Source organism: Petromyzon marinus, chromosome 6, assembly GCF_048934315.1.
Source record: "Petromyzon marinus isolate PM22_M1 ecotype Great Lakes invasive population chromosome 6, UKy_Petmar_22M1.pri1.0, whole genome shotgun sequence".
NCBI classification, from domain to species: Eukaryota; Metazoa; Chordata; class Hyperoartia; order Petromyzontiformes; family Petromyzontidae; genus Petromyzon; species Petromyzon marinus.
In genome coordinates, this window is record NC_133672.1 from 16,804,912 (window position 1) to 16,832,552 (window position 27,641).

At 43.1% G+C, this 27,641-nt stretch overlaps 1 protein-coding gene across 1 annotated transcript; it reads left to right on the forward strand.

Moving 5' to 3' along the window:
- The first annotated feature begins 870 nt into the window (after window positions 1-870).
- SPATA17 (spermatogenesis associated 17) lies at window positions 871-20,828 on the forward strand. Its single transcript, XM_032947665.2, has 10 exons — window positions 871-980; window positions 1,330-1,419; window positions 2,332-2,413; window positions 8,904-8,954; window positions 9,080-9,183; window positions 12,110-12,233; window positions 15,151-15,339; window positions 15,730-15,878; window positions 16,642-16,777; window positions 20,103-20,828. Exons 1-10 carry the CDS (start codon window positions 889-891, stop codon window positions 20,178-20,180), a joined length of 1,095 nt encoding a protein of 364 aa, XP_032803556.2. The 5' UTR covers window positions 871-888; the 3' UTR covers window positions 20,181-20,828.
- Window positions 20,829-27,641: the final 6,813 nt, after the last annotated feature.

Here is a 27,641-nt window from a genome sequence, read left to right on the forward strand (position 1 = left end):
TATTAAATTCATTTATCTATCTTGATTTGAAGCTTTCGTGACTACAGGAATCCAGAATCTTTGGTTCTTTCGGTAAAGTCACGTAGGTAGAAAAATAATAGATAACGACGTTTCGATCGCAACACAAGCAATCGTCATCAGGTGGGACAACCACAGCAAGAACTGCTGAAGAAGGCGAGAGATCTGCCTTATTTAGTTATTTATCCATTTATCTATTTTAGTGACTTGCTTAGCTTTACTATACTTTGCACTCCTACCGGTCTGTGTTTAGACTGTTGTTGGAACATTCTGACCCGCCCCGCCGACTTGACATCTGTAAAAGCGCTTCACGGCTCATTGGATTCTTTCAGTCTCAATAAATAAATAAAAATCTGATCAACATTACGCTACCCGCCATTCGCCACCAATTGGCGGTGACGTCCCCACCGGCGCTTGTGCCAGGCTACGTGCACGTTAATGCCACGTGAAGTGTCGGACGCCCGCTGGCAGGAGGTCACGGGACAGACCCAGCAGGTGCCACGGGTCAACTGACTGAGATGACTGCTTGGCCGATGCACCATCAACTGTGCCCCCCTGCTGTGCCAACTCGCTCTATTTTATCCGCCCGGCGCTTCGCTCGCTGTTGTGAGCGTCGCTCCTCTTGCCCTCCCGTTGTTGCTGGAGGGCGACTGCCTTCCACTGCCCAGCAGCAGCAGCAGCAACGTCCTTCACGAGCCTCCTCCACAGAGGCCGATCTTGACACCGCTGTGGTACCTTGATGCTGCCGGCACCACCCCCCACCCCCCTGTGTTGTGCCCCCCCCCCTCCGTCGCCACGGCAACGAACCGCACGTGCGGGCGACGCCGCCGCCGCGCGGCGACGATGACGACGTCAGCGCCCGCGGTCGCCATGGAGACCCGCGCGTCCACACACAACGACGCGGCCATGGCGGCGCCGGGCGCGATGGACGCGACCCTGGCGGCCCTCTACCGCCGGCACCGGTACGTGGCGGGCCCCGCGGCGACCCTCCCCCACCCCCCCACGCTGGCCTCCCGGCCTCCCGCTCCCTCACCACCCCCCACACGCCTCGTACGTGTGCGCCGGTTCGTGGCCGCTCGCCGTCAACATTCCCTCGCCGTTGTGAAGAGTCCACGCTACGGGTCGACGGGGTCGCGGCCGCACGCCTCGCCGTGACGTGGCCTTGCGGTAGTAGTAGTAGTACTCCCACCACCACCACCACTTGACCCTGCCGGCACCGTGAGTAGGGGATGCAACGATAGAGCGACGCGCGGGATGTGTGGAGGAGTGGGGGGGGTGTGACCGTGCCGGTGTGCGGGGCTATCTCTGCAGGGTGGCAGAGGAGCAGCGCGACCTGGAGCACAGGGCGGCCGTGAGGCTCCAAGCCCATCTCCGAGGGTGCAGGGTGCGGGCCAACCTTCGGTAAGCCGTGACATACACAACAATACCAACAACAACAATAGCAACAACCGCCGTTCGTTCGCCACTATAGTGGCGGTGACGTCTCCACGGCGCTTGTGCCAGGCTAGGTGCACTTTAAGGCCACGTGAAGTGTCGAACGCCCGCTGGCAGGAGGGTCACGGGACAGACCCAGCAGGTGCCACGGGTCGACTGACTAAGGTGACACTACCACCGTCGTGAGAAACATGAATACCGCCAGTTACAGTCAGCGCTGTGACACACACACACATAACACACACACACAACAATAAACATCGTGACGCGCATATAGCCTGTCGTTAGAGGTCACCTACGAAGACCAGCACGACACACGAGAGGGTGGATGGCCACCACAACGCCCATTCGCCTTAAAGGCAAATACAGCCGCCACCACCAGCGTGACACACACATGCCACTCGCCCCGTCACACACATACCAACCACCACCACCGGCGTTGTGCTATCATCTACAATTAGCTACATGCCATTAACTCGTACTTACAGTGAAGATCCATAACTCAACAGGGCTCCAGGCCATCACATCTTAACAACTCCATACGATCGTCTGGCGCTAGCTCTTTACTTGGGCCATCGTCATGCCATCTTCAACTGCCTACCTTCATTCAACTTCATATCACCTCATACAGATATCTTCATGTCACTACCACTCCCAACTTGACACAGCGCCAATGGTACCACCATGCTGTCTTTCTGTACTCTCACACAGCCTCATACCACCATCTGCAGTCATGTATTCTTTTCTCAGCGTAGGTGAAACCATACTGTACTTGGAATTGCATTATTTTCACTCTTTGGTCAGTGTAATATTCATAATGAAGACAACGTGTTCTAACCCAACGTTGTTTTTGTTTATAATTTGCTTTGAGTTGTGCAGCTACTTACATGAAAATGCAACAGTTATCCAGAGGCATTGGAGAGGGTACGGGGACCGGAAGGTGTTTCGGGCCATCGTTAAGGTACAAAGTTCACCCAGAGCACAGGGCCTTCATTAACCCTGTTAGAGGTTTCAGGTATTCAGTGGCAAAAGCCATGCTTATGTGGCATAATTTCCACTTACAAATATCAAGCAAAGTCATGTCTGCGTAATGTATAACAAACACATTTTAGTACTGTAGAACTATCCAGCTGCTTGTATGTAAGTCTGAGAAGAGTCATATGATGTACTTTGAGGTAGAGTGTACAGTTAACAGGAATCCCCCGCGAAAGTTGTCGCATTATGCGTTGTTTCGCATATATGTTGCTGATTAATTCCGCAAAAATGTATTTACAAGTATAACTTTTCGCATATGCGTTCAATTAAAAAAATTGCACAAACATGTTTCGCACAATTTTTTTACTATAAATGCACGCGGTGAAAACGTACTATTTTGCGAAGTAACATCATACTGTGCACGCTTCATAGCGCGTACCACCGTGGTGGGAAATCCCCATCATGAGTTTGAGGTGGTGGAGTTCCTTGAGTCCAATGGTGAGGACCCGTCTAATTGGGATTAGAGGCCGACCGAAACTGAATTTCTGGTTTCGGCCGAAACCGAAAGTAAAAAATTGACTTTTGACCGAAACCGAAAGTAAACCGAAAGTTAACTTTTTGGCTTCGGCCGAAAAAGAAACGATGCCGAAAGAGGCCATTTGCCAACTTTCGGCGCCGAAACCGAATTTCGGTCGGCCTCTAGACGCGTCACAGACTCGCGCGCACGCACACCCAAGCCCCCTCCTGCTGTGTGGAACCCATGTGGAGGAGGTGGGATGGGGTGAATTGGATCATTGGAGGGGTGGGTGGGTTGGTGTGTATTGTGTGGCTGGTGGGTGGATGAGTGAGTGTGTGCGCGCGCGCGCGTATGCACACTGTTGGCATCAGCACGCTGCTATAATCTGCTCAGTGTGCTGTGCGTGCATGCGCCCGCATGTGTGTGTGGTGCGTGCCTCAAGCTGCCTGTGGGAGCCCAGCCTCTGAGCCGCTCAAACAAAAGTGCTCCTGGTGGACTGCTGATGCTGCGAGTGCTGGCTACGCGTGTGCTGCTGCTGCTCGCTAGTTTGGTGGTTTTGGGGGGGGGGGGGAGTAATTTTTTTATTATTCTTCTCCATTGTCTGTCTTATCCCACCACCACCACATCCCTCTCACCCCCATCCTTGCTTGAGTGTGCGTGTGTGCGCTGCTTTCGATCGCCGGAGAGAGTGAGGAGCGTCTGCCATCGACCACCGCCGCTGCTGCCCGGAGTCGCATGCGCGCGCGCGCGCGTGTAGTTTAGAGGCCGACTGAAACTGAATTTTTCTGGTTTCGGCCGAAAATGAAACCAGACCGAAAGTAAAAAAAATACTTTCGGCCGAAACCGAAAGTAAAAAATGTACTTTCAGCCGAAACCGAAACTATGCCGAAAGAGGCCATTTGCCAACTTTCGGCGCCGAAACCGAATTTCGGTCGGCCTCTAATGAGGATCTTATGCTCAGGAAGAAGCCGATTAAACGAAAACCACTACCACGAATATTAACTGGTGTTCATTGGCATTCACTGCTACAAGGAGCTTTAACAACAGACAAAGAAAAATGCTGTCCAGCTGTTTTTGGACAGATCTTTTCTGGAAATAAAACAGGTGTTAAGATGTTCAAACACTAAATTGAAACATTTTGCAGCTTGCCTTTTGGCATTCTCTTGTCTGACACTGGTGAGACTATGCCCTAAATAAGATGTAGGCCAATCAGGTTAAAAGACAATGCATATATTATCAGAGCATGTTTTGACTTAAAGCTTTCGTGACTGCAGCAATTCATATTCTTTGGGTCTTTCGGTAAAGCCACGTAGATAGAAAAATAATGAAAATAATATCACGACGTTTCGATCGCAACACAAGCAATCGTTATCAGGTGCAAAATATAGCGGGAGAGCTGAGGCAGGAAAAGATATATGGCGGGAGCGCTGTTAAGGCAGGGAGTTATAAAGGTTTGAGATGAATCTAGCCCAACGGTCAGTGGGCGGGGCTAGAGATTAAATTTGCATGTAAATGTAAGATCGGATAAATCTTGACAAATTAAGCTGTGGGGGTGGACATTCTATTGTGAGAGATTAGCATGTAAATGTAAGACATTTTCTTGTAAATATAAGCTCGGAGAGAGCTCGGAAAGATGGCAAGCCGCCATCTTTGGTGGCTGTGTTCGTGAATGTAACTCAGAGAGTCGAAAATAACTGCTAACATAGGTAGGTAGGAAGGGAACAACACAGCCAGTTATGACTTAAACTGCTTGGTAATGTCCTTCCAATGATTGCTCAGTTTGAATCTTTGCTGATAGCCAGTGGGTTTGCATAGTACCTTCGTCTTGGCAAAATCTATTTCGTGTGCCCACAGCGTTAAAATAATGATCAGCCATGGCTGAGGTATTGGTCCGACCGTGTTTGAGATCTGCCTTATGTTCACGAACCCGGTCCGAGACATGTCGCTTAGTTTCCCCAATGAAACTGCTGCCGCAGACACAGCTTAATTTGTAGACACCAGGGTATTGCATGTCAGGGATCACATCCTTCACAGATGGGATCAAATGACGAATTTATGTACTGTGTTGAATCATACCTGAATCTTGTGTTTGCTCATGATTTTGGAAATATTTTTGGTGACCCCTGCTATGTATTGAAAGATGATGGTTTTGATTGGGTCCTCAGATGGTTCTTTCCCAACGGTTGGGGTGATAGCTTTACAGATTGTGTAGTCTGAATATCCATTCTTCTTGAGGGCTTGGTGTACGTGCTCCAGTTCACTGGCTAGGTGATGATGGTCGTAAATACTACGAGTTCTATGGTGTAGAGTTTTGATGAGGGAATTCTTCTGGGATGGATGGTGGTGGGAATCAGGTTTGAGGTAGGCATCTGTATGGGTGGCTTTCCTGTAGACAGTGTCCCATTGAGCCATCAGGTCTATTTTCAATTAAAACATCCAAGAATGGTAACTTGCCATCCTTTTCCACCTCCATGGTGAATTTGATGGCTGGGTGTATGGAATTGATGCGGTTGAAGAATTGTCCAGAGCTGGTAGGCCATGTGGCCAGATGACAAACGTATTATCTACGTATCTCTTCCACAAGGAAGGACATAGGGTGGATGCCTGGATGGCATCTGTCTCAAATTTCTCCATGAAAACATTGGCGAGAAATTTGAGACAGATTCCATCCAGGCATCCACCCTATGTCCTTACATTGACATGCTAATCTCTCACAATACAATGGCCACCCCCACAGCTTAGATAGTCAAGATTTCTCCGACCCAAAGAATACAGAGCATGTTTGTTTGCATGTTCAGCACAAGTTTGTGTGGCTAATGCAGACATCATTCCTTTTAAAAAGGTTTCTGTTTTGACTTAAAACTTTCGTGACTGCAGGAATTCATATTCTATGGTTCTTTCGGTAAAGTCACGTAGATAGAAAAAATAATAACAATAAAATAATAAAAATAAAGTGAATAGAAAATAATAAAAATATCACGACGTTTCGATCGCAACACAAGCGGTCGTCATCAGGAACAGGGAGGTTAGCCTCTGAGGGCAAGCTGTTTATAAAGGTTTAGAAACAACATGTCTCGGACCTTGTTCATGAACATAAGGCAGATCTGAAACAGGGCAGGACCAATGCTTCTGCCGTGGCTGATCATTACTTTAATGCGGCTGGCTCACTTGAAATTGATTTATCTAAGACGATGGTACTTTGCAAGCCGACTGGCTATCAACAAAGATTTGTTCATGAAGCCATCCATATATACAGACACAATTTCAACCGAGACGACGGTTTTAAACTCAGCAATCATTGGCAAGATGTCATCAACCACTTTGGGTCATGACTTGATTTGTGTTTTCTTGTCCACCTCCACCGTCAGCAGTGTGGGTGTGTGGAGCGAGGTGCAATGCTTTGATTGGTGAAGACCTACTCCCGGTGTCGGAGCCCTCTCCTACATTAACATTAGCTGCCCCGCCCATCTATAAACCTTTATAAACAGCTCTTTGATTGGTGTAGATCTACTGCCGGTGTCGGAGCCCTCTCCTACATTAACATTAGCTGCCCCGCCCATCTCTAAATCCTTTATAAACAGCTCTTTGATTGGGGTAGACCGACTGCCGGTGTCGGAGCTTTCTCCTACATTAACATTAGCTGCCCCGCCCATCTCTAAACCTTTATAAACAGCTTGCCCTCAGAGGCTAATCTTCCTGTTCCTGATGACGACCGCTTGTGTTGCGATCGAAACGTCGTGATATTTTTATTATTTTTTATTCACTTTATTTTCATTTTTATTATTTTATTGTTATTATTTTTTCTATCTATGTGACTTCACTGAAAGAACCATAGAATCTAGGTTTCTATTTGGCGTTTGAACATCTTAACACCTGTTTTATTGCCAGAAAGGGTAATTCTATTATAATTTTTTTATACTTTGATACTGGCAAAAGGGTCCATTTTCGTTGCCAATATGTTTGTAATCCTTTTTCTGAAAAAGTGTGGATGCAGACAAACGTTGTTAAAACAGAAGCTTCCCTTGGATGTCACCCATAATAGCAAGTACAATACGTACAGGCATACGTATTTATTAAAGTAAAATATTTTTGTATGCTTTATGTGACCCCTGCAAAATTCCCTCCATCCATCCTGTCTGCGATCGTTATCGAGAACATAGGGCGGTTATCAATAAATGATGAAATAAAAGTTTTGGTAGCACTCTACGTTGCTTTCCTTGGTTCCCTGTCAACTGTGACACGACTCGCTCTCACTCCCAACACCATCCACGTGCACCAAAGGACTTTCCGAGAGGTTTATGAGGGTCCAAAATGGCATCTATTTGTCCGGCGCACAGTACACAGGCACGCCAACGTACCTGTACCGTATTTCCCTGCATATAACCCGCGGGGTATACCACTTTTTACAAACAAAACAAGACCCTGCAGGGTATATGGAGGTGCGGGTTATCCCAAAAAATTTTTACACGTGTGTAAAATATTTAATTTTTTCATGGTAGGACTATCCACTATGCAACACTTACCTTTGACTAAGGCACTACTGAATAAACCACTCACACTAAAATTGGACATGTTATCACGTTTTAAATGATTCGAATTGTTTGTACAATGAAACGACAATGTTTGAAGTGGGTGCACTTTGTTTGCCGTAATACTTTCAGTGGCTGTAGGGGGGTGCGAAAGTTTCAGCTGAGGCTATGGATGGCACAATGGGAAGGGCCTTAACAAGCGTCTACCAGACGCGGAATCATAATTGCTGAGTCCCTTAGGCCGCTGCTATTGGCTGAGCACTATACAGTCGCGACCATGAGCTTTGTTTCAAACTTCCAATGGCTTTGTTGCCAGGAGGCAATGGCGTTACCGTAGTGCTGCTATTGTCTGCGCAGTGCGCAATCTACCAGTGCTAAAACTGTACAGGGGTAACTACCGGTCCAGTAGCTGTAATATGATGAGGTCGAATGCTGGTAAGCCTAACAGTACGCTTACTTATATACCAGTTATGTGTTATTTATTTATTGGATAGTTACTTTTGTTACTTATTTACTGTTTTATGTTCACTCGTTTCCAGTTAGTTTGTGTTGTTTGTGCACGTTATGATTTTAATGTTAACAATTGATAGTGGAATGTATTACAAATATAAACTTTGTATTAATATGATGAAATTAAGCTGCGGTAACGACGTTAAAGATATGAATGCATGCGGGGTATATGGAGGTGCGGGCTATCTGAAATTTGTTTTACACAAAACGCTATTTTTATGGGGTATACGCGTCTGCGGGTTATATGCGTATGCGGGCTATATGCGGGAAAATAGGTAATATCAACGTGCTGGCATCTCAATTGGCCCCTCGATACAAATCTCCCTCTCTTCAAAATCCTTCGGGAATACATCTCGTAACTCGTCCAATGGTCACGTGACCCTGGAAATTGAATCACGTGCCTAACCTCCCACCCAATTCAACCTAAGACAACCATGACCCAGCAACATTCACAGAGTTTAACAACGACTAATTATATTGCAGTGCGAATATATGCACTATTTACCAGTAACACAACCATACTGGTTACATTTATTTAGTAGTGAAAATGTACTACTTCCTGGTGGGTTTAGCCTTTCCAGTATATATTAATATTAGAAATGTATGCGTCATATATATGACTCGCAGAAATAAGTGTAGCATGTCAGTTGTTAGTAATATACCATTTAAAAGTTGAGCTATGATGTAGGGCCATTCCCTAAAATGTCACGTATTCATATTTTTTCTCCTTTTATCTCAATATTGACAAATGTGTTGAATTTTGTCATTGGCACTTGTTCATTCTTGCCAATGTATCACCTCATTATTTGATACATTTAAAAGTAGAGTGCTCACCTCAATCTTTTTGTAAAATAATTTCATGAGTAATCACGGTCAATGAGAGTTTTTGAGAACTACTTTTACTGGAATCATTCTTGCAGGAAGCTGTTCTCAAGATGAAGTTGGCTTTTTTTAATGCGATGGCTGTAAAGGTAAGGCTACAGTAACAATTTTATCCAAATGACATTTACGTATTTTGTACTTGCATGCACCACTTGAAATTGTTATATATATGCTAAAAGAACTAAATGCATGAATGCTGTACTTGTTTTGACAGATCCAGAAAATATGGCGTGGCTACTACGTTCGGAAATATGTGCACAATTACTATGCTCTGAGGAACTATCTTGATGGGCTTGCTATAAAGCATGAGATCATCAGGTGGGTGAATCACTTATTTATCGTATTGTAGAACACACCTGCATTGTCATGTAATAACATGGTATCAGATTATAAAGTGGCCTGCTGCAGGGCAGGGTTTTGAGGGGGCTGGTTTTCAAAAGTGTAGGATGCCCAGGTGACTAACCACACTAAGTGGATTCCCCCTTTGGATGAAGCACCGGGCAAAAAAAAACTGCCACAATGTTAGTCCTCCTGCAAAAGCGGCAGATATATTTTGCTATCTCAACTATGCAGTGTGTGATTAGAAACTCAATTTTCTTTGGGCTGAGTCATGATATTAATAAAAAGCTCATTTATTCTGAGATTCTGAAACCTCCCATTTGTTATCTTTGTCCCAACAACATGGCAAATTGAAAATACCGCGACTATTCTCTTCACCGATCGATTTGCAGATAAGCGAAATGTGCTGGCCTGATTGCTAAACAGCTCTGACGCAATTTATTGTGTCTGCCTGTGTTTTATTGTGCCCACCGCAATAATTGCCCATTTTGCAGCGGTTGGAGCCAATCATTTTTCACCTACCTTCTCCGATGGCTATCTGGGTGGATTCGTGTTCCCACTCTGGCCTGCGATTGTGGAACACATTTCCCCTGGACCGAGTGGCAGAACATCATTCATCAGTTCCACATTCTCCCAAATAGAGCTTGCTCAATGGGATGCTTTTTTTTATCATCATCATCATCATACAACCCCTCATACTTTGTCAGAATTAACATATACATAGACTTGCATTCTAATTTGCTTTAAATATACTCCGTTTTAAATTCATGATACTTAACTTAAATATCAACCAATTGGAAATAGGGATTTTACTGTTAACATTTGCAAGATAAAAATGTAATCCGGAAATATATCTGTAAATGTGATAGCACATATTATATACAGTGAATTATCATTTACAATATTATATATCCACAGGTATTTGAGTCTCAACAGTAGAGATGTGTTCTCTTTAGAAACATTCAGATATCACTGTGGAACTAAAAAGGCTGTAGATCGTACCCTACTGGACATTAAAAACTTGATAATAAGCTCTGCCGTGAGGAAGTCATGCGGGAATTACGTGACAAATTATCCTTCAGTTTCTCTGCCCATTCCAATTTCTGTCGAGGGCGTTTTGTTATCTGAAATTCTATGTATACCAGTTGGTGAATATACCAAGAGTGGTAAGGAGTCTTGGGCAAGATACCAAGGGAATGTTAGAGTGACCACACTATAATGGGGGTCTGTGTTCAGACAAGGACTTAAATATGCAACCCATTCAGAGGCCTTGACATGTAAATAAAGGGCACGGGTGCTACTTCCACAGGGTCTACATCCATTTTGTATTCATTATAAAATGAGGATAGTTTAAGAAAGTATCGGTGGTTTTAAGCAAGGGAGGGCAAGTCACCACTTCTCGTCCAATCCCTGGGGATTGCACCCAAGGGCCATGGCAATTTATTGGATGTTCTGTATCTCGTGGCAGGTGATTGATGGGGACAAATAAGTTACTGCTTTGATTTAGCTGGGTTGTCAAACCACTGACATTGTGTAGTGCTTTAACTCCATTCACACTTTTTATTAAATGACTTCTGTGGCAAAGGAGCTCCCAGTGGTGGGGAAATATATATGTGTTGTTTTATCAAAATATTTATGAAAGCCCTCACAGTTAAAGTCATTTGTAGGAATAATGTTCATAAAACCGTCAGACTATTTTTGAGAAATTTCAAATGGAAATTAATCTTGGGAAAAAATATCCTTTTTAAAAACAATGACAACGGATAATACTGCACTGTAACATGTTATTGCGACGGTTTTTTGTTTTCTATAAATAATGTAAATAAAATTGTAATGTTCATAGAGTATTTATCAACATTAAGTGAAAATAGTTACAAACTACAATTGATGTTTTTTAATTGCACAACGGTGTATTAGGTGACAGTGATGCATTTAAATTGCCTATGGCGACTGTATTGCCCATTCGAGCTGTTTATGGTGTCTCACTGACAACAAAATACCCTATATGGTGGTTTCAATACATTTAAGTAGCTATTTGTGTGTGTGTGTGTGTTCTACAGTACAAAAAATAATAATAGTTATATATCTAAATAGTGCACACCATATTGGTCGTGGGGATTGTTTGACAGTGTATTTAGCCATACTGGTCAGTGTGGATTGGTGAGGTGGGGGGCCTGGACCATCTAAGATATCCTATACCACTGATAGCCATAGCTGGAAACAAACTAAGGTCGCCAAGTTCATAGTGCAGTGTACTAACCACTGCAACACCTTTACATGTTATTGAGTGAATAAATAACACCTTTATCAATTTCTACATGAATAAAGGTGAATATAACATAGATTATATAAATCTTGACTTAAAGCTTTCGTGACTGCAGGAATTAATATTATTGGGTCTTTTGGTAAAATCACGTATATACATAGGTTCAAAGAAAATAACAAAAAAACTACGATGTTTCGAACCTATCTACGTGACTTTACCCAAAGACCCATGAATATATAGTATAGAAATGCAGTAGATTTCTTTTTCAAAGCTAACCAGTGCCACACCGATAAATGGGAATAAGAAAACTTTTTCAATTGGTCATATTCATACAACCAAATTATCGAAAACATTGACGAGTGGCTCTTCTGCAATAGCTTCGTTTATGAGACAACAACAATGCCATCAGCTATACTTCTGAAACTTGTCATCGTGTCAGAAATAGCAATGAATAAACAGCCGAATGAAAAATATCTGCAAAGTAGTACCCGAGATGAACAGCAGAAAATGTAAAGTTAGCCCAACTATGCATGACGTTATGCTTGTAAAGCAATGTAATGTATTAAGGTGACACACACCAATGTAGAAGCAACAGAGTTTTTTACCTCAAAAGAATGCGTCCAAAATGTTTAAATGCAGGAATGAGCTGGATGAATATGCAGCCGTCCAGTCACAAGATCGGCAATTCCTTGCCCTGCAAACGGCTGAGCAGCAGAGCGACTACCAAGCACGGAAGACGCACTACTTGCTCAGCACCCACCAGGTATAGAACACACACCACCTGCTCAGCATCACCAGGTACAGAACACACACCACCTGCTCGTCACTCAAGCAGAGAAAGCACTTCAGCTGGTTAGCACTTACTTAATGAAAATACACTCCAGTACCTGCTTAGCACTTGAGTAAGGAAGAAAAAAACATCTGCTTAGCATCTATCATGCAAGGCAAGCAGATTACCTGCTTAGCACTCGTGGAGGGGCAGCCAATGCAATACATAAATGAAACCCATAAAGTAATGAAAAAAAACCCCACCTATTTCCAGCCTACCTTTCATCAGGTAAGTAAAATCACAATACTTGACATCCATCAGGTGACATCAGACACCTCCTTCCACGTACCCTTCAAATAAGCAAATTCCATGTGATTGGCACCATTTTACTCCCATCTTAGAAAACCTAAGGAATTCACCTTTTTTAGTTATTTATAGCCTTAGCATATTAAAACCTACACGTTGAAAACATGAATAATAACAATTATTCATATATACAGTTTGTGTACAGTACATATTTAAAAGGTAGAACTGGCGTGACGTGCACCCATATTGCCAATCAACTGCTGGAGATTGCATAATTTCTAGGCATTTGATGATTAATCAAATGAAATAGATTATTAGGCTTAAGATGTGTGCATCAAATTGTGCATGTAAAAATATATTATTTACTGTGTACACACACAAAATTTGCAAACTATGTGCTAATATGCCTTTAGTCTAATGCAACAAATATACAAAAATTACATGTGACACAGGACAAATGAGACAATAGAATAATACATTGTTGAATTGAAGATTGGTTCAAGAAAGATTTGCACTACTTGAGCACATTGGCACAAGACAGAGGAAAGTGGAAACATGACGAAATGTGAAGTGGACACCTATAGGCTATCTGCTCATGGATCGTGATGATGATGATGAATCAAACCATTACCTAGAATCAAGTAGCTGGGGAAGTAAATCATTATATGCTTTAAAATGTTCTCAAGGATCATTAAGATATTGACAATTAGAGATCCAGTTTTTTGTAAAAAAAATTATGTGCCGCATTCCATTCTGCAAAACACTAATAGACAAATTTTAGGTCAAAGGCTCATAGCCTTCGCGAAGCTGAGCTCTGAAGGGTTAAATGTCTTCAGTAATTTGTAAAATAAAATATTGTTCTAAGTGTTATTTCATGTGGACATCCAAGATGGTAATTACATTGTTGCTGGGTTTAGTTTGCTTTATGAAGTGGAAGCCTGCCAAAATATCTCGTGTGTATTACAGTAATGCAGCAACTCTTCACAAAATGAACAGCCAGCGCATTTAATTAACTGGCATATCTCTCTAGTTCAGAGTACATTTACATTATTATTGATAAATTCAATTTTTATTAGATTGTGTTTCTTCAGGCTGTAATGAGCCTGCATTATCTACCATCACACCTTACTTTCAATTAGCCTGCTGTATCAGATAAAAACATAATTACGGTATTTTATGACAAATAAGTCTTCCCAGTGTTATTGCACATAAATCACTTTCATAATTAAAGTTGCAAAAGTGAGTGCCTTTTACTCATTCAGAATTTGTTGTTTTGTATTAAATTTTGACTGATTTTTATTGTGTTAAATTATATTAGATTACCATTTTTGAGTAGATATTTCTATACTCATATAACTTTTGATTATTGCATTTTTTTTTACTACGCAAACATATGCCTAATGTACACTTGCCATTTTTAAAATAATCCAGCGGATAACAACTAGTAACAATGATAATAATGTGTTTTAAAGTTAAAACGACATGGAGTAGTGTCTGCAATGTTTGCAAAAGCAAAATATTGCTAAAGGGGATGAACATTGAGTGGAGCTAGATGGCTTGGGACAGCCCAGCCCAAGCGAGTTCGTCATAGGAACTTGAAGAAGGCGCAGTGGCATTGTGGAGAGCCTGGGGTTAGCGAGTGACCGCTGGCAGATGGGCTGGCTGGCCTGTACCCGCATATCAGAAGAAACAACTGGAGCACAGCTGTTTGCTGGGGGGCAGGCCCAGCGCGTGTGGTGGCCCGGCCTCCGCTCTGCTCCACTCCACACACATGTGCTCCCCAAGCATCACTCATTTCCGCTGCTTCGATCAAAATTTTTACAGCTCATTTACCTTTATCCAGGAGCGTGTCGCCTGCTGCTGCCACCGCTGCAGAGGTGGAGTCGGAGGAGCATACCGGAAGCCATTAGTGGCCGAGGCCCTCTGGAGATTACATCTCAATATTTCGGGGTCGCCACTCGCTTTTACAAATCACTGGGAACAGCGGCATCCTGAGTGGGCCGCTTTGCTTGAACTTCCTGTACATGACAGTTGCGAGAAAAATAAAAGGAGGCTGACAGGCAGATAGCTAAAAGCTGTCACACTGTGGTGCAGCATTCCCACAACTAAAATGCCTCTTGTTTTTTTCCATGTCTATTAATTTTGCATAAAATATGTCCCACAGTGCTCTATTTGTCTGTTTTCATTTTAAATTTGCTGACCTCTTATTGCTGTCATGGTACTTGTACTCTTTTTGTTTTCGTTGGCTGTAATTGGGAAAATAATGTGTTGGATAAATTTTGTATGGTTTTTCACACATATGTTAGAATTTAAATGGTATCTGAATATTATAAAGTGAAGGAAAGGGTTGTTAGTAATTTCATTGTACAAATTAATTTCAAGCCACCCATAATAAAGTTAATATGAAACACAGTTTAGTTAAATAGCTGACAATGCATATGGAACTCATAACTATTATTTAATAATAAATTTTATGTGTCCTGGCCATTGGTGCTTGTGTCTTATAGTTAACACATTGCAGCCGAACAGCATTTACATCTGAATTTTTTTACCTTTGCCATTATACGTGGATTATGAATTATTGGGAAAACACGTTTCCCTACAGATTGCTGGGATCTATAACTCGCCGTTCCTACCGTGCCCCATGGAGATGGAGTACCGGCTGTTACAGGCGAGGCCACTGAGCCACAGGAAGCCCTTGGCTATGATGGAAGAGAGCGCTGGGATGGAAAAATCGACACTAACCCCGCATCCGCCACGGACGCTGCCGCCCATCTGTGCTCCAAAACCACAGGTGTGGCCTGAAATCCCTGCCAGCAAGAATTTTCGATCGCCGTTATGCCATGCCAGCTACCATTCCAGATGTTTTCATTTGTCATGCAGAATATACCCTCAGTTATGTGCTACAATTGTGTTACTTTTCTTGTTACAGACTTTTTAAGCTCCTGATTCAAAGAGTCAAATTAATTGAAATATGCCTTTAAAAATAACAACTGTATAATAGGTAATATAACGCACTATTTTAGTTTAATATTTATTAAAATTCACATATACAAGGCTATAAAAGTGTAGCTACAAATGACCAGGTTTTTTTTTTATTAAGTACAAAAATGCTTTTTAAACATAAGTGTGACCAAACTGCTCAGTATTTAAAGTGTGGGGGGGGTAAAACACTTGTGTACAGGGCCCGTTTAAAGATCCTGCGGTGGTTTGGAGGCAGCGCCAGAAGCCACTCGAGCCATCGGTGCGTGTGGCGACACCCTTTGTGTGCCTGGAAGAGGCCCCCAAAGTCCTCCGCAGGGAAGAGTGGAGGAAGCATGCCACCGACACCCAGTATGCTCAACCCTCACACTTTCTCTCTGCTTCCTAGCACGCTTGACTTCACTTTGCTGTATCCCAGCTACTGGTGTAGCATTGTTCTCTGGTTGGTTTCGAGTGTATTAAAGGACTTACCAGCCACGCAGGATGAACTTACAGGCTCCTAGTCCCAACATCCCATGCGTGCACACATTCTGAACGCAGTGACAACAGACAGCAGGGAGGCAGTGACTCCCACACAAATGATGGATCGTGCAAGTGGCCCCATGAGGCTGGGGTGGTTTCATAAGTGTTGTTGATGACGAGGATGATGATGATGCATGCTGTATATTTCATCCTGTACACGTTTTTTAGTGTTTCACTAACAACGTTCATAATGCCATTTTGATTATTGTTATTGTTACCCCGTTTACAAAAATAAGTACATTTTGTCATAAAAAATTGAAAAACTAAATTTAGTCATTATTGTGAGAAAAAAACAGCACTGCGCGATAAAAAAATTTATGATGAAAATCATTTTGAAGCAATATGAAATGACCAGTGAATGGCTGTGCCCGATAAACACAGCTCTCGAGCTATCTGATGTGCTTCAGGCAGTGGTTACCACTAAGCACTCGTGACCTCCATTGGCAAGGACGTTTGCAGGCTCTGCAGCTGAATTGGTAGCCCATGCACCAACAAAACAACCCATCAGTAGCTGTGTTCCAAAATAAAATGGTGCTGTATAAAATAACATGACTTTTGAATCTGGTAATAACATTCTTCATTATTCTCCCAGATTCTTGCCCGCCGTCAGTGCTCACAAGAACAGAAAGTACGAGCCACTTCTCCACACGTCCTCGGACTACGGCCACATCCCTTATGGTAGCAAGCATTTCCGGGATGAGCAGCCTAACAAGATCATCTCCAATAAAGTAAGCCTTGTGTCATGTGCTGATACACACTAAATATGCATAGCTTGTATTTGTGGTCAAACAACTGTCCTCAATCCGACTCGCATCACATTTTGTATCGTTTTATTCTCAAGTGTCAATGTAAAAATTGCATTTCTATAACAGTTGTCAGATGTCATTTTAAAACACATTTTCTTATGGATCACACGATGGATCACACGTTTTTTCATACAGTATAAAATGCTGACCAGCAAACCATTTAACAAGAATCCTGCATGTGGAAGGTTATCTGTAGGTTACAAAAGAATTAGGAATTAAGAGCAAGTCAGAGTTTGGAAGGTTCAGTAACTATATCTGCCCTTTCCTGAGGACCACAAAGCGTGATTGAGGACGCTGTCAGCAGTGCCCAGACAGTGATTAAAAAGCTACCTTTTAATAATGATTAAGATTATTGCAATTAATACTTGGGTGCACATATAATTTCTAGTGGTTTTACAATGAGGACAGTGCCCTGGGTGCTTTGTGCCTACCAGTCAGCATTTACTGGGTGGGTAGGCCAGACCCTCACACCTCTCTTATAACTCATTGGCAATGTCAGAGTGATTGGAGGATAGGTTGATGCTATTATTTTAACCATTTAGTCTTTTAAATTAAAGTATCTGTTCCAAAACCATATTATTCAACATCAGTAGTTTCACAATTGTATCTGTTAACAAAACGAAATATATATGCTAAACGTCTTAGCTCAGAAAACCATTGTATTGGTTTATATACAAGCAGAGATTCTAACTTTTACATCGACTAATACATTCCTGTATTGCGATTTTACTCGTATGCAAATATATCTAGTGTTTCATTTATAAACCATTATTGGATACTAAATACAAACTTATTGTGAGCAACCCATAAATAGTGCCAATTAGTTCACAAATGAGTATTGTAGAACATGCAAATAACATCATTACGAAATCTGGTGCTCCGTCTGATTCTCACGCAGCCTCTGATCCCAACATCTGCATGTGTCTAGGAGTATAATTACCAGTCACTGATGATATATACTGTTTAGCCAGGAAATCTTCCTCTGGGGCAGGAATCAAGCAGAACTATTAGAGATAGAAGGCCGGGAGGGCCCGGGTTGCCGTGGAGACCAGGCCCGTGGTCGCCCATGGAGCTAAAATTACCTGCCGGTGCTGTGGGCAGCAGAACAGAGTTCACGGTCACTGTTTTACTCCCGGCATCCATCATTAACGCTTGGGCTGTGGCCTCCACAGCAGTGTGTGGCCCCACTGATTAACACCTCTAAGCACGGCGCACCTCCAGCAACGCACTCAGCCTCTCCAGCACAACGCACAGCTCCACAGATGTACGCTGCTGCCGAAAATATAACACTTTGTTTCCAACGAATAATTTATTATTCGTAGTTTTGTTGCAATTACTTGATCAACCGATGCAATAATTCGAGGGTAACGTATGAATATTCTGGAATAAAATCTCCAAACGACTATGAAGTTGTCGATCGTATTCTCATGATGCCCTTTGCAGAATGTGCAAAATGTAATTTTTAAGCGCTCTCACATAATAATCGAAAATGGAGAAAAAAAAACATTGAAAATAAATATAAACTTTGAACAGTTTCAAATTTAAAGACTCTTTACTAATTTTGATTCAATAAATGTCAGTGAAATTGGCCTTTGTTATATGTAGCATATATAACTTCGTGATTGAATGTCTGGATACTCATAATGCATTTATGCTATAATTTATGTTTCCCAAAAATGGCTTTTGGAACATCAAGTGACTGTTCTTGGACGCTTAATTTTCTTGTTGGAATATTAAAAACACGAATAAAGGAATATGTTATAGACACAGTACATTATTTGATTTTAAGAACACGTGTTGTGAAAAGGTAATTCATTCATTGCAACACATGCGTACCAGCGTTGAGCTACTACTGAATTAGTGTTAAAATCCTCACCACTCACATGGCAACTTGCAGCATACAAGGGTCCAGCAGTTGGGCAGTGGCGAATATTTCAACCAATCCTGGGTCTCCCCAAGGTCGACTCAGCCGTAAATGAGAACCGAGTGTTCTGTGTGTAAACATCAGCACTGGGGAGACAGACACAGCAGGGTGTGTGGTATTTCCCCCCCAACCTCTTTTGCCGTGCCGGCCTTCATAGGTGCTCACGAATAACATTTTCCCCAACAGTCTGTTAAAGGCTTGTCTTTGAGTACTGTATATGTGTGCTTACATGGAACATATAAAAGGTCACATAAATGCCAGCCCTGCAGAGAGGGCTTATGCTACAATAGTTGATTTACTGTACAGTAGATGTTTGTGTGTGTTTACACACGTTTACTTATACGTTTATAAATACCATTACATGGGGGTGTGTATGCATATTAAGTTGTACATATAGGGTGCAATATATGAGCAATTTTGTAATACAATCTTTGTTAACACTATTGTAAATGTGAAAACTAATCAGCAAATGCAGTGTTTCCATCACGATGTGGTATAAACTATTACGAGTATAACACTATTCCACATTGTTGAGTACAACATATTATTAAAATGAATGTCTAAACAAAATATTCGCATAACAGCTGTAATAAAAATAGACAAAAAATGGAATACGTTGTTGAACAACTAAAATATTTATTTTAAGCAGATAATAGCGTGTATTACTTTTTTTCATACAATGGTTATTCATTATAGTACGTTTGTGAGAGTTTGGTTGTAACATTTTGTTAAAACAATGCTCTTGTTTTAATTTCTAACAAAAATAGCCATGGGAGACAAGAAGATTCAAGTTATCTTCGAAATGTATATATGTTGAACTTCTTTCACACCGTACGTAGCCAACCGTGATAACCGGAGGTGTGGGAAATGGGAGGTGGATGGAAGTTTGTGGATGCTGCAAGCCTCTAGCCTCGAAGGCTGCTTGTAGGCAGAGACCCATGGCGCGGGGAATTAAATGGTGGTTGGTTCTTGCAGCTGAGCCCAGATTCGTGAACGGATGCAAGAGAGACGGAATGAGAGAGAGGGGGGTGGGGGGTGCGAGGAGGCACAGAAGGCAAGCAGCAGGCGTCAGAATGCCAAAGGGAGGGTTAAACTTAAAGGATGGGCCTCAGGTGTTCTTATTTGGCATCAGAAAAAAAAGATAATATTAGAAACCCCAGAACTAGTTTAAAGAATAGCAGCTGCCAACAATTCCAGTATTTGCACTGTGGGTTGTAAATAATGTATTTGTGCGACTCGGTGTGCAAGCTGAAGTGATTTACGAAAAGATGACGCTGTAGCCTTGCTTGTCCAGAATCCCAAGTATTTTCTCTTTTCCGACAGGCGTACCAAACCGTCTTTCCACCAATCCCCATCTTCGAGAAGCTGGGGAAGACCTACTCCCAGGGACAGGAGGTTTGAGGCATGCGAATGGAGCTGTTCCTTGGAGAACTAGAAATGCAGATGAAACGGAAAAAAATACAACAACAAAAACATCGTTTAACAAGTGTGCGGTGATTTGGGAATTGCTATTTTTAAATGAAAGAAGATGTTACATTTCTAACAGCCTATTTGTACTAAAACAGGAAGAGCCTTTCAGGTAAATGAGATTACATTCACAGGCACTTCAGTGATTAAGATGCATCATAGGATAAGTGATAAGTAAAAAAAACAACTTGCTTTGTCTTTGCTGTTGTATCTTTGACATTACCACTATGGGAGGAAGGTTGCATTGCTGGTGATAATGATAAAGCTGTAATAAGCTTTACTTGAAAATAATCTGTAAACTGTTCTTGTTTAATACTAATGGGACCTTAAAATGTTGCTACCTCAACGTTTACACATTTTACTAATCTAATACATAGAAAATTGGATATTTGGTCACTCACCCTTGCTTGTTTGTATGTAGCACACTGGCAATACTGATTTATGAACATTAACAGCCATGTTAAATGCCTAAATTTAACTCAAACAAATGTGGCTCCCTACCTTATTTGTCTTTTAGTTTGAATTTAATTACTTAAAATGTAATTTTAATTTACAGTAAACATTCCAATTTTAGTTTTTTTCTTTTTGCGTTGTGATCTGAATTTCTCACAAACCAGAAAAAACATTTATTGAGCCAAACTGTGCTTGTGCAAATTAAAACATGGGGTGGTTCAAGCATGTAGGCCAGTACAAAAACATACGACACTTCCTAATTGAAACCAGGTCACGTGCATACGAGGCACTTTCCGCTGCTGAAGAGAAATCAATGGTGGGTTGTTTCAGGAAGCTTCCCAGCTGTCTGACAAACAATCCTGCTTTTTTTTCTAACTCGTGGGCCTGTAGAGAACTTGTAATTCCCGATGATGCAACAGACATCACAGTCAGATATAGACAGTTTACAAATAACTGTCTGGTCACACGCTCACAGCAGATTGCGTCTGTGGTCTGGTGTCTGGGTCGCTCTGCCCGCTTGCCCAGGGTGTGTCTGTTGTCGGACCTGTTTACTGACTGTTTGCTGCCACACAGTGGCGACATTCCGTCTGCTGGGTATCGACGCGACAACACGCCGCTAAAACATCTCGATGCAGTGCCCATCTGGCAGTCTACAGTTGGGAAAATAAAAATAGGAAATAAATAAAGTTTCGTGCATTTGCACAACATGAATACGGCGAATTGTCTGCTGCTGTTGCACTGTTCTTGGCGTCGAGAAGGAGCCGAGGGAAACGTAGGCCTAGTTACAACTGCAGACAGGTTTAAATGAAAGTGCCAAATGGTCCTGATGGCGGTACCCCGGGGTACCAAATAATACAAAATGGGCCGAGGCAATTAAATGCTTTATTTCTGGGACACTATTTTTTTCCAGGGGTGTTACTTAACTCCGCGACGACTGGGGTACCAATCAATCCGAAATCAGTGCTACCCCGCGATTGCGCTGAAACCCTGAACGCTCGTAACGCACCATGGTGGTGCATCGTGTAAAGCTCGTCGAGATGAGTCGATTGCCGCGTCGCCGACCATCAACAGACTAAAAATTACTACACGGACATTATGCGAGAGCCGGGGTACTATGGTACCCCATGTTTCCGCCATAAGGTTCACACGTGCCTGTACACCTGGTACCAAAATCTCATACGAAGTATTGCAGTGCTCAAGAAATGTGTTCCTCTCTTTAATATAAAATGTATGTAAAATATTTGATCAAAAGCATGATTTTTAGGGAGTGCCACCCTCAATCAGTCTCTATAGTGCATTCATTTTCAGAAAGAATACTGTTTCCAGAAAACATATTTTAGAACATTGACAGTGCTTTAACTCAGATGAGAATGTGTATAGCTGCGTGCTTTTGTGGCTGCCATTTTATATGAAAACAGTTTGCATGAAGTTGACAAGCATCCTTTCACGAGGCATTGCTGTTAAATGTAAGATGTGATTGAAGCAGCGGACTGGAAGAGGTTAATGGAAGGAACTCACCAATTGGCAGGAAGCTGACTTGGCAGCTGTTCCTCCCAACATCACAGCCCTCCGCGACCACCCGCTCACCAAACGAGCTACCAGACGCGCACTTTTCTTGGACATACGGTGCTTTGATAGGAATATGTTGAATCTCGGTAAAATTGTTTGTCTACCAACACACAAAAGCACAATTGCTGGCAGAATGCCAGTGCACATAAAAGCACAACAGCCGGCTGACTGCCATCTATCTCAGCGTACAGACAATTTCACAAAGGCTACTGTGGGCGCATTCCGCTTTGTAAGAAGTATTACTTTGTCAATGAGCCATACTGATGACGGTATAAAAACACTTATCATCAATTCTCAATAGCATGCTCAGAATTCAAAGTTTGCTCTTCGTAAATGTCCTTTTTATGCCAAAAGGAAAACATTAAAATGGTGTTAGTTACTGTTGTTTCTTGGGGAACACTTATTGATACTCTGGGTCTCGTAATATCGGCTCAAATTTGAGTGCGGCAATTTTGCCACAAGGTCACACAAATGTTGTGCCGTGTGTACATTATAAAAGCTGCTCGGTGGCTCTCGGTTCAAGGGGCTGAAAAGAGTAAAAGGTCAGGAACCAGCAGCGACTGTGAGACGCCAACATGGGTGCCTGTTACGTCCACTAATTGTGTCTACCTGTGCGCGCCGCGCACGGCCGTAACGCTATCTCTGGGGCCGCATTTCTCATTTGCATGTTAAAGCATCCCTGATCAATAGCCCCAGCCAAGCTGTTGGGTTTACTTTACCTCGTTTCAGGAAGGCAGGAACAGCACTAATAGGCCCGAAACCGCACGCCGAGGGCCACTAACTGCGCGTCATCTTGCCGCACAGACATGTCATTAGTCTAATGCCTGTCAAGGCGGCAAGTGCCCATGCGCTCCTCATCCTTTCACCAGGCTCTAATAGGAAGTTCCGCACACTCTGCCGGTCGTGGTTTAGAGGCATTCTTAGAAATGCGTTGGCAAGAGATAAATCCTTTTGCTAACAAATATTTAAAGATGGTCAGTGTTTTGTACAAATTTAGCCCTATTAGTTTCATGGACTCACGGTAATGCTGAGATGCTGATCATAAATAATACAGTTTTCGCGAGTGGGGAATTTATTTGGTGCGGTGCATGAATTATATATCACTCTTTTAACTCGGTTTATTCAAAAATATCAATGCACATGTTATATTTATCCACTTTTTGTTCCTCCCAGCCACTCCATTTAATTACAACAAAGGGAAATGATGGGGTGGCTGCTACACAGCAATGAGTTTAATTAATACTGTGGGCACACAAATCTCATCGTGTGAATGTGACAGATATTGCTACGGTACAGGCACATCTTTGTTTTCATTTGATGCAGTAATTTGAAAATCAAACAATGTCGCAATCCCCGAAGTGTTTTGCCTATAAAAGGAATAAGAGTATGGAATTAATGACCTTTCAGTGTTACACTTCATGCATTAGTAAAATGTGCGTGCAGCTGGGACGCAATCCAGCAACCTGGAGGACAGTAGCACTACCCAAGCTCACACTCTCGTTCTGTGCATTACCCCACCGTGAGCCACTTATGTCCGTAGCGTCCATCTTCTCAAATGTGTTTTAGGGTTTTATTTTTTTTGTTTTCCCATGCTGACATTGGGTGTGTCGACAGTGGTGCTCACTCGTCAGTGTTTGGCGACAGCTTGGCAGGCTAATCCATGGTGCCATGCTGTGTGGAGTGGCCCCAGCTGAAGGCGTATGAGCAGACACTTCATGGCAAACCATCCCCTTCCCTGCTGTCTGCGTCGCCACCCCCACCTCCCCATGTGCCACTTACCGACAGAGGCTGCAAGGAGGAGCTGCCTGCAAGGAACAAATAATGCCTGGAAATTGATTTATTTGTTTTAGCAAACAAGGTATTGTTCACATATTCTGTAATATCTACAAATACACCAGGCATGAGATATAGCTATCGTTTATACCATCAGACATAACATTTTTATTTTTCCATTTAATAAGACTGCTCAAGAATGCACTTTCTGTGTATGATTGCATACATGACTGCTGTAAGGTTCAACACAAGTCTAACATTAGGTGAGTGCAATGACCATTCACTTCACACAGCTGACAGGCAAATCACTGAAGGGAATGACAAAAATGTGCTATCTCCCAGGGTGAATACTGGAGTTCCCATGACAACATTTTGCGAGCATCAGGCCATTGTGTGCCTGCTGGGTAGGCACACGAATGTCGGGGAATGTTTTCCTCACTGAAATCACTGGGTGGCTGTGGCGATCCAAATTGTAAACTCGCTCGAAGATGCGAGGCAGTCCAAATGCCTTAATACAGAACAAGAGGGGGTACTGGTCTTAGCTAAAGCAGTCCACGATACAACTGAAATAGAGTACACTGGTCAAGAATCTAAACTTTATTAATATCCTGCATGGTATTAATGAGGCATTATCAGGTGGCATCATATATTAGCAATTTGAAATGAATGGAAATGATCAAATGATCTGGTCCTTCAATGAAGTGTGTGAAGTATTTTAAAATTAGCCACGGTCACTTTGTGCCACCTCAACATTCTCTGTACAACAATTTGTGAGACACAACCTGGGAGAGCCGGAGCACTTAAGCATGAATATGCAATGAGGTGACCCGGGGCAGCGCGCGGACGCTGTGAGGCTACTGTCCGTGCAGCTGCTGCGCTGAATATTCATGGCGGTGTCGTGCACCCACGGCCCTGCCCCAACTGCCCCCCCTCCCTGGCCCTTCGCGTTCAGGGCCGCCTCACTGGGCCACCCGTGACCCCGCGTGCGTCTTGACAAGCTGCCGCGCCGAACAGCACTCAGCGCCGTGGGTCCACGCGGCCCCCCGTGGCCTGCACTGCTCGCCGCTAAATCGATCGACTGGAATATTAACACACTAAGCAGTTTTTTTTTTCTATTAACGTGGCATACGCGGAGTGTCCTCTGTGCCCGTGATGTGCCAGGTATCTGCTGGGTATTGCAGAAGGACGTGCTCTTCAAGTGGCCGAGGTAGGATTCCGCGAAGGATGAAATTTTGTAGCGTCCTGGACGTTCTTCTAGCGGATCACGTCGCTTTCCTCTTCGGCTACAACTCATCAGATTTCCACCGATTTTTCACCTGGTCACAGGGCCTGCGAATTTTATCCAACGGTTAAAATTGGTGTACGTTGACGAACACACTACTTGGTGAAGAAGTCTGCCAATGCAAAAAAAAAATTCACAACGCAAAATAAATTTACATTTTGATTCACGGTATCGTTTAAAATATCAATGGCAATTAAAAACCGCACTGTTTGCGAAAACAATTGAAATTGCATGTCACGCACATGCTATGAAAAAAACATTCCCAGACGTTGATTGAACCAATTATTGTATTTTCAAGAGAAGTGGGTTATTGTGTGTGATGACATTGACTTGCAAATGGAGAGAGCTCTTGCCTAATTTTGTTAGTGCTGATGAAAACACGCTTGACACAGGGCAGCTGTTAGTGCATGTTATGCCCTGTGGGGGGCTTAGGTTGGGGGGTAAAGGAGTGCGGGGCTGAGTGGGGATCCTCCCTGTCCCCACCTGGCAGCTTGCTGGGCTCTCTCTCTCTCGCCTGCGAGTGTGCGGCATGTGTCCTTGCTGGGCAGGTCGGTGGGCAGTGGGAGTGAAGGAGTGGGGGGGGGGTTAGTGAAGGTGTTCTGGGAGCCGCACGAGTGGGAGGAGTGGAGGATGCGAGTGGAGTGGCCCACAATGGGTCCGCTGGAGCTACCCGAGAACTTGAACAGATGGACAGAGACCAACTTCGCTTCGGCATTCTTTACTCTTTGTCACTGTGGCAGGTGCAATCCAGGGGCTCTTATTGATGCCGTGTGTTGTGCTATGTCGACTCAGAGTGTTTGCAAGCACGAGCGTATGGATGTGTCCGTAATCCTTGTAATGGGGGCTAAACATCAGAATTTGTCGACTGTCATTCCTTGATGCTGACATAATTGCAACGCCCGTGCTATCTCAAGCAGATTCATGGCGTGCTCCTTTAAAAATATATATCAAACTTTTGCAAATACAATGTAGTACGATTTTCACTTTTGTAACAATGTACTATGTTTGGCATTTTAGTTTGAAGAAGATAGCAGGGTGGGCGCCCTGCTCATCTGCCTGTCTGCTAACCGCCAACAGCCTGTGATACAAATCAGTACCATGTCATAAAATGTCATTTGCGTGATGTGACCTAACCCTGCACATCCACAACAACTGTCGCCTCGCTTTCTCTGTCGCTGGCAGAAAATGCACGGCGTGTCAAAATGCTTTCAAGACTCGGAGGTAATTTCAAAACATGTTAACATTTTGTCTTTTTTTCCTGCCAGGAAATAATCAAGGATGTAAAGTGTAAGCATCGCTTTGTAATTTACACAACAAAATACAATATCTTCGATTGCAACCTTTCAGTTTACCTTGGGTACAAAGTATGTACATTGATATCAGGGATTGACATTTTGCTGAGACGAATGCGAGTGTTATAGCACATCGTTGTTGATGATCTAGCACAAGAACATTTTAAGCCATCCTGTGTTGCTCTGTGCACAAAAAAGCTGATATTTTATCTCCATATCAGCAGTTTCCCTTTGGCAAGTGCAAGTTTTTTCCAAATATTACATATTTGCCTCTAAACATTGCATTTTGAATCCGTGCACTGCTACGGCTGACATCACAACGTGAGTGGGCCGCCGTTTGTAAACATTTCAAAGTTAACTAAATGACAACTGCACTTCAATTTTCAGCACCTTTCTAATGCCGAGCAATATCAAGCAATCTGCAAATTAAGATGCGGAGACACGTAAGGCAGAGTGTTCTGATAAGGGCATTTGCTTGGCTCCAGATAACCAGGAATCTGATTCTGCTGGCGCAAAAGATATGACTTAACGTCCCTCATTTCCTTGAAGGACAATTAAACTGACAGCTTTACTGCTGCTGTATTTTATTGTGTTAAAAGACAATCTGCTTCCATCAAATTAGCGCACGTGGCTGCTGCTGTAATCGGACTGCGCCTCATTGCCTGTTATGGCACTTTCCTCAGAGCGGGACTCGCTGAGTTAAGGACCATGAAGTGTCACTGTTATGACACAGCGTGGTGCCGCTGGCCGGCGTCGCCACTCGCGGCCCTCCGGCATCTACCGCGGCGCTTCACACACCGTGGACGAGCCACGTGCGCGTAGCTCACAGACACCGCACCTTGGGCACATTTCACTTCGCGTGGCTGCACAGTTGATTCGCAGCGATTGCATTTGCATCAGTTGCGCACCGTGAGAACGTTTTTTGCACACAAACTTTCTACGTTACAAAATGTTGATTCTTTTTTTTTGGCTGCATGTTCACACCAATTTTGGCATGCCACGTGTTTCTGTTATTGACATGAGTCA

What these genes read in the sequence shown, in the direction of transcription:
- SPATA17 (XM_032947665.2), top strand. Translation starts at nt 889, where the DNA reads ATGGAGACCCGCGCGTCCACACACAACGACGCGGCCATGGCGGCGCCG. An exon ending in GCCCTCTACCGCCGGCACCG is followed by an intron (nt 981 to 1,329) that starts GTACGTGGCGGG and finishes CTATCTCTGCAG; the next exon opens with GGTGGCAGAGGAGCAGCGCG. An exon ending in ACTTGCTCAGCACCCACCAG is followed by an intron (nt 12,234 to 15,150) that starts GTATAGAACACA and finishes GTTTCCCTACAG; the next exon opens with ATTGCTGGGATCTATAACTC.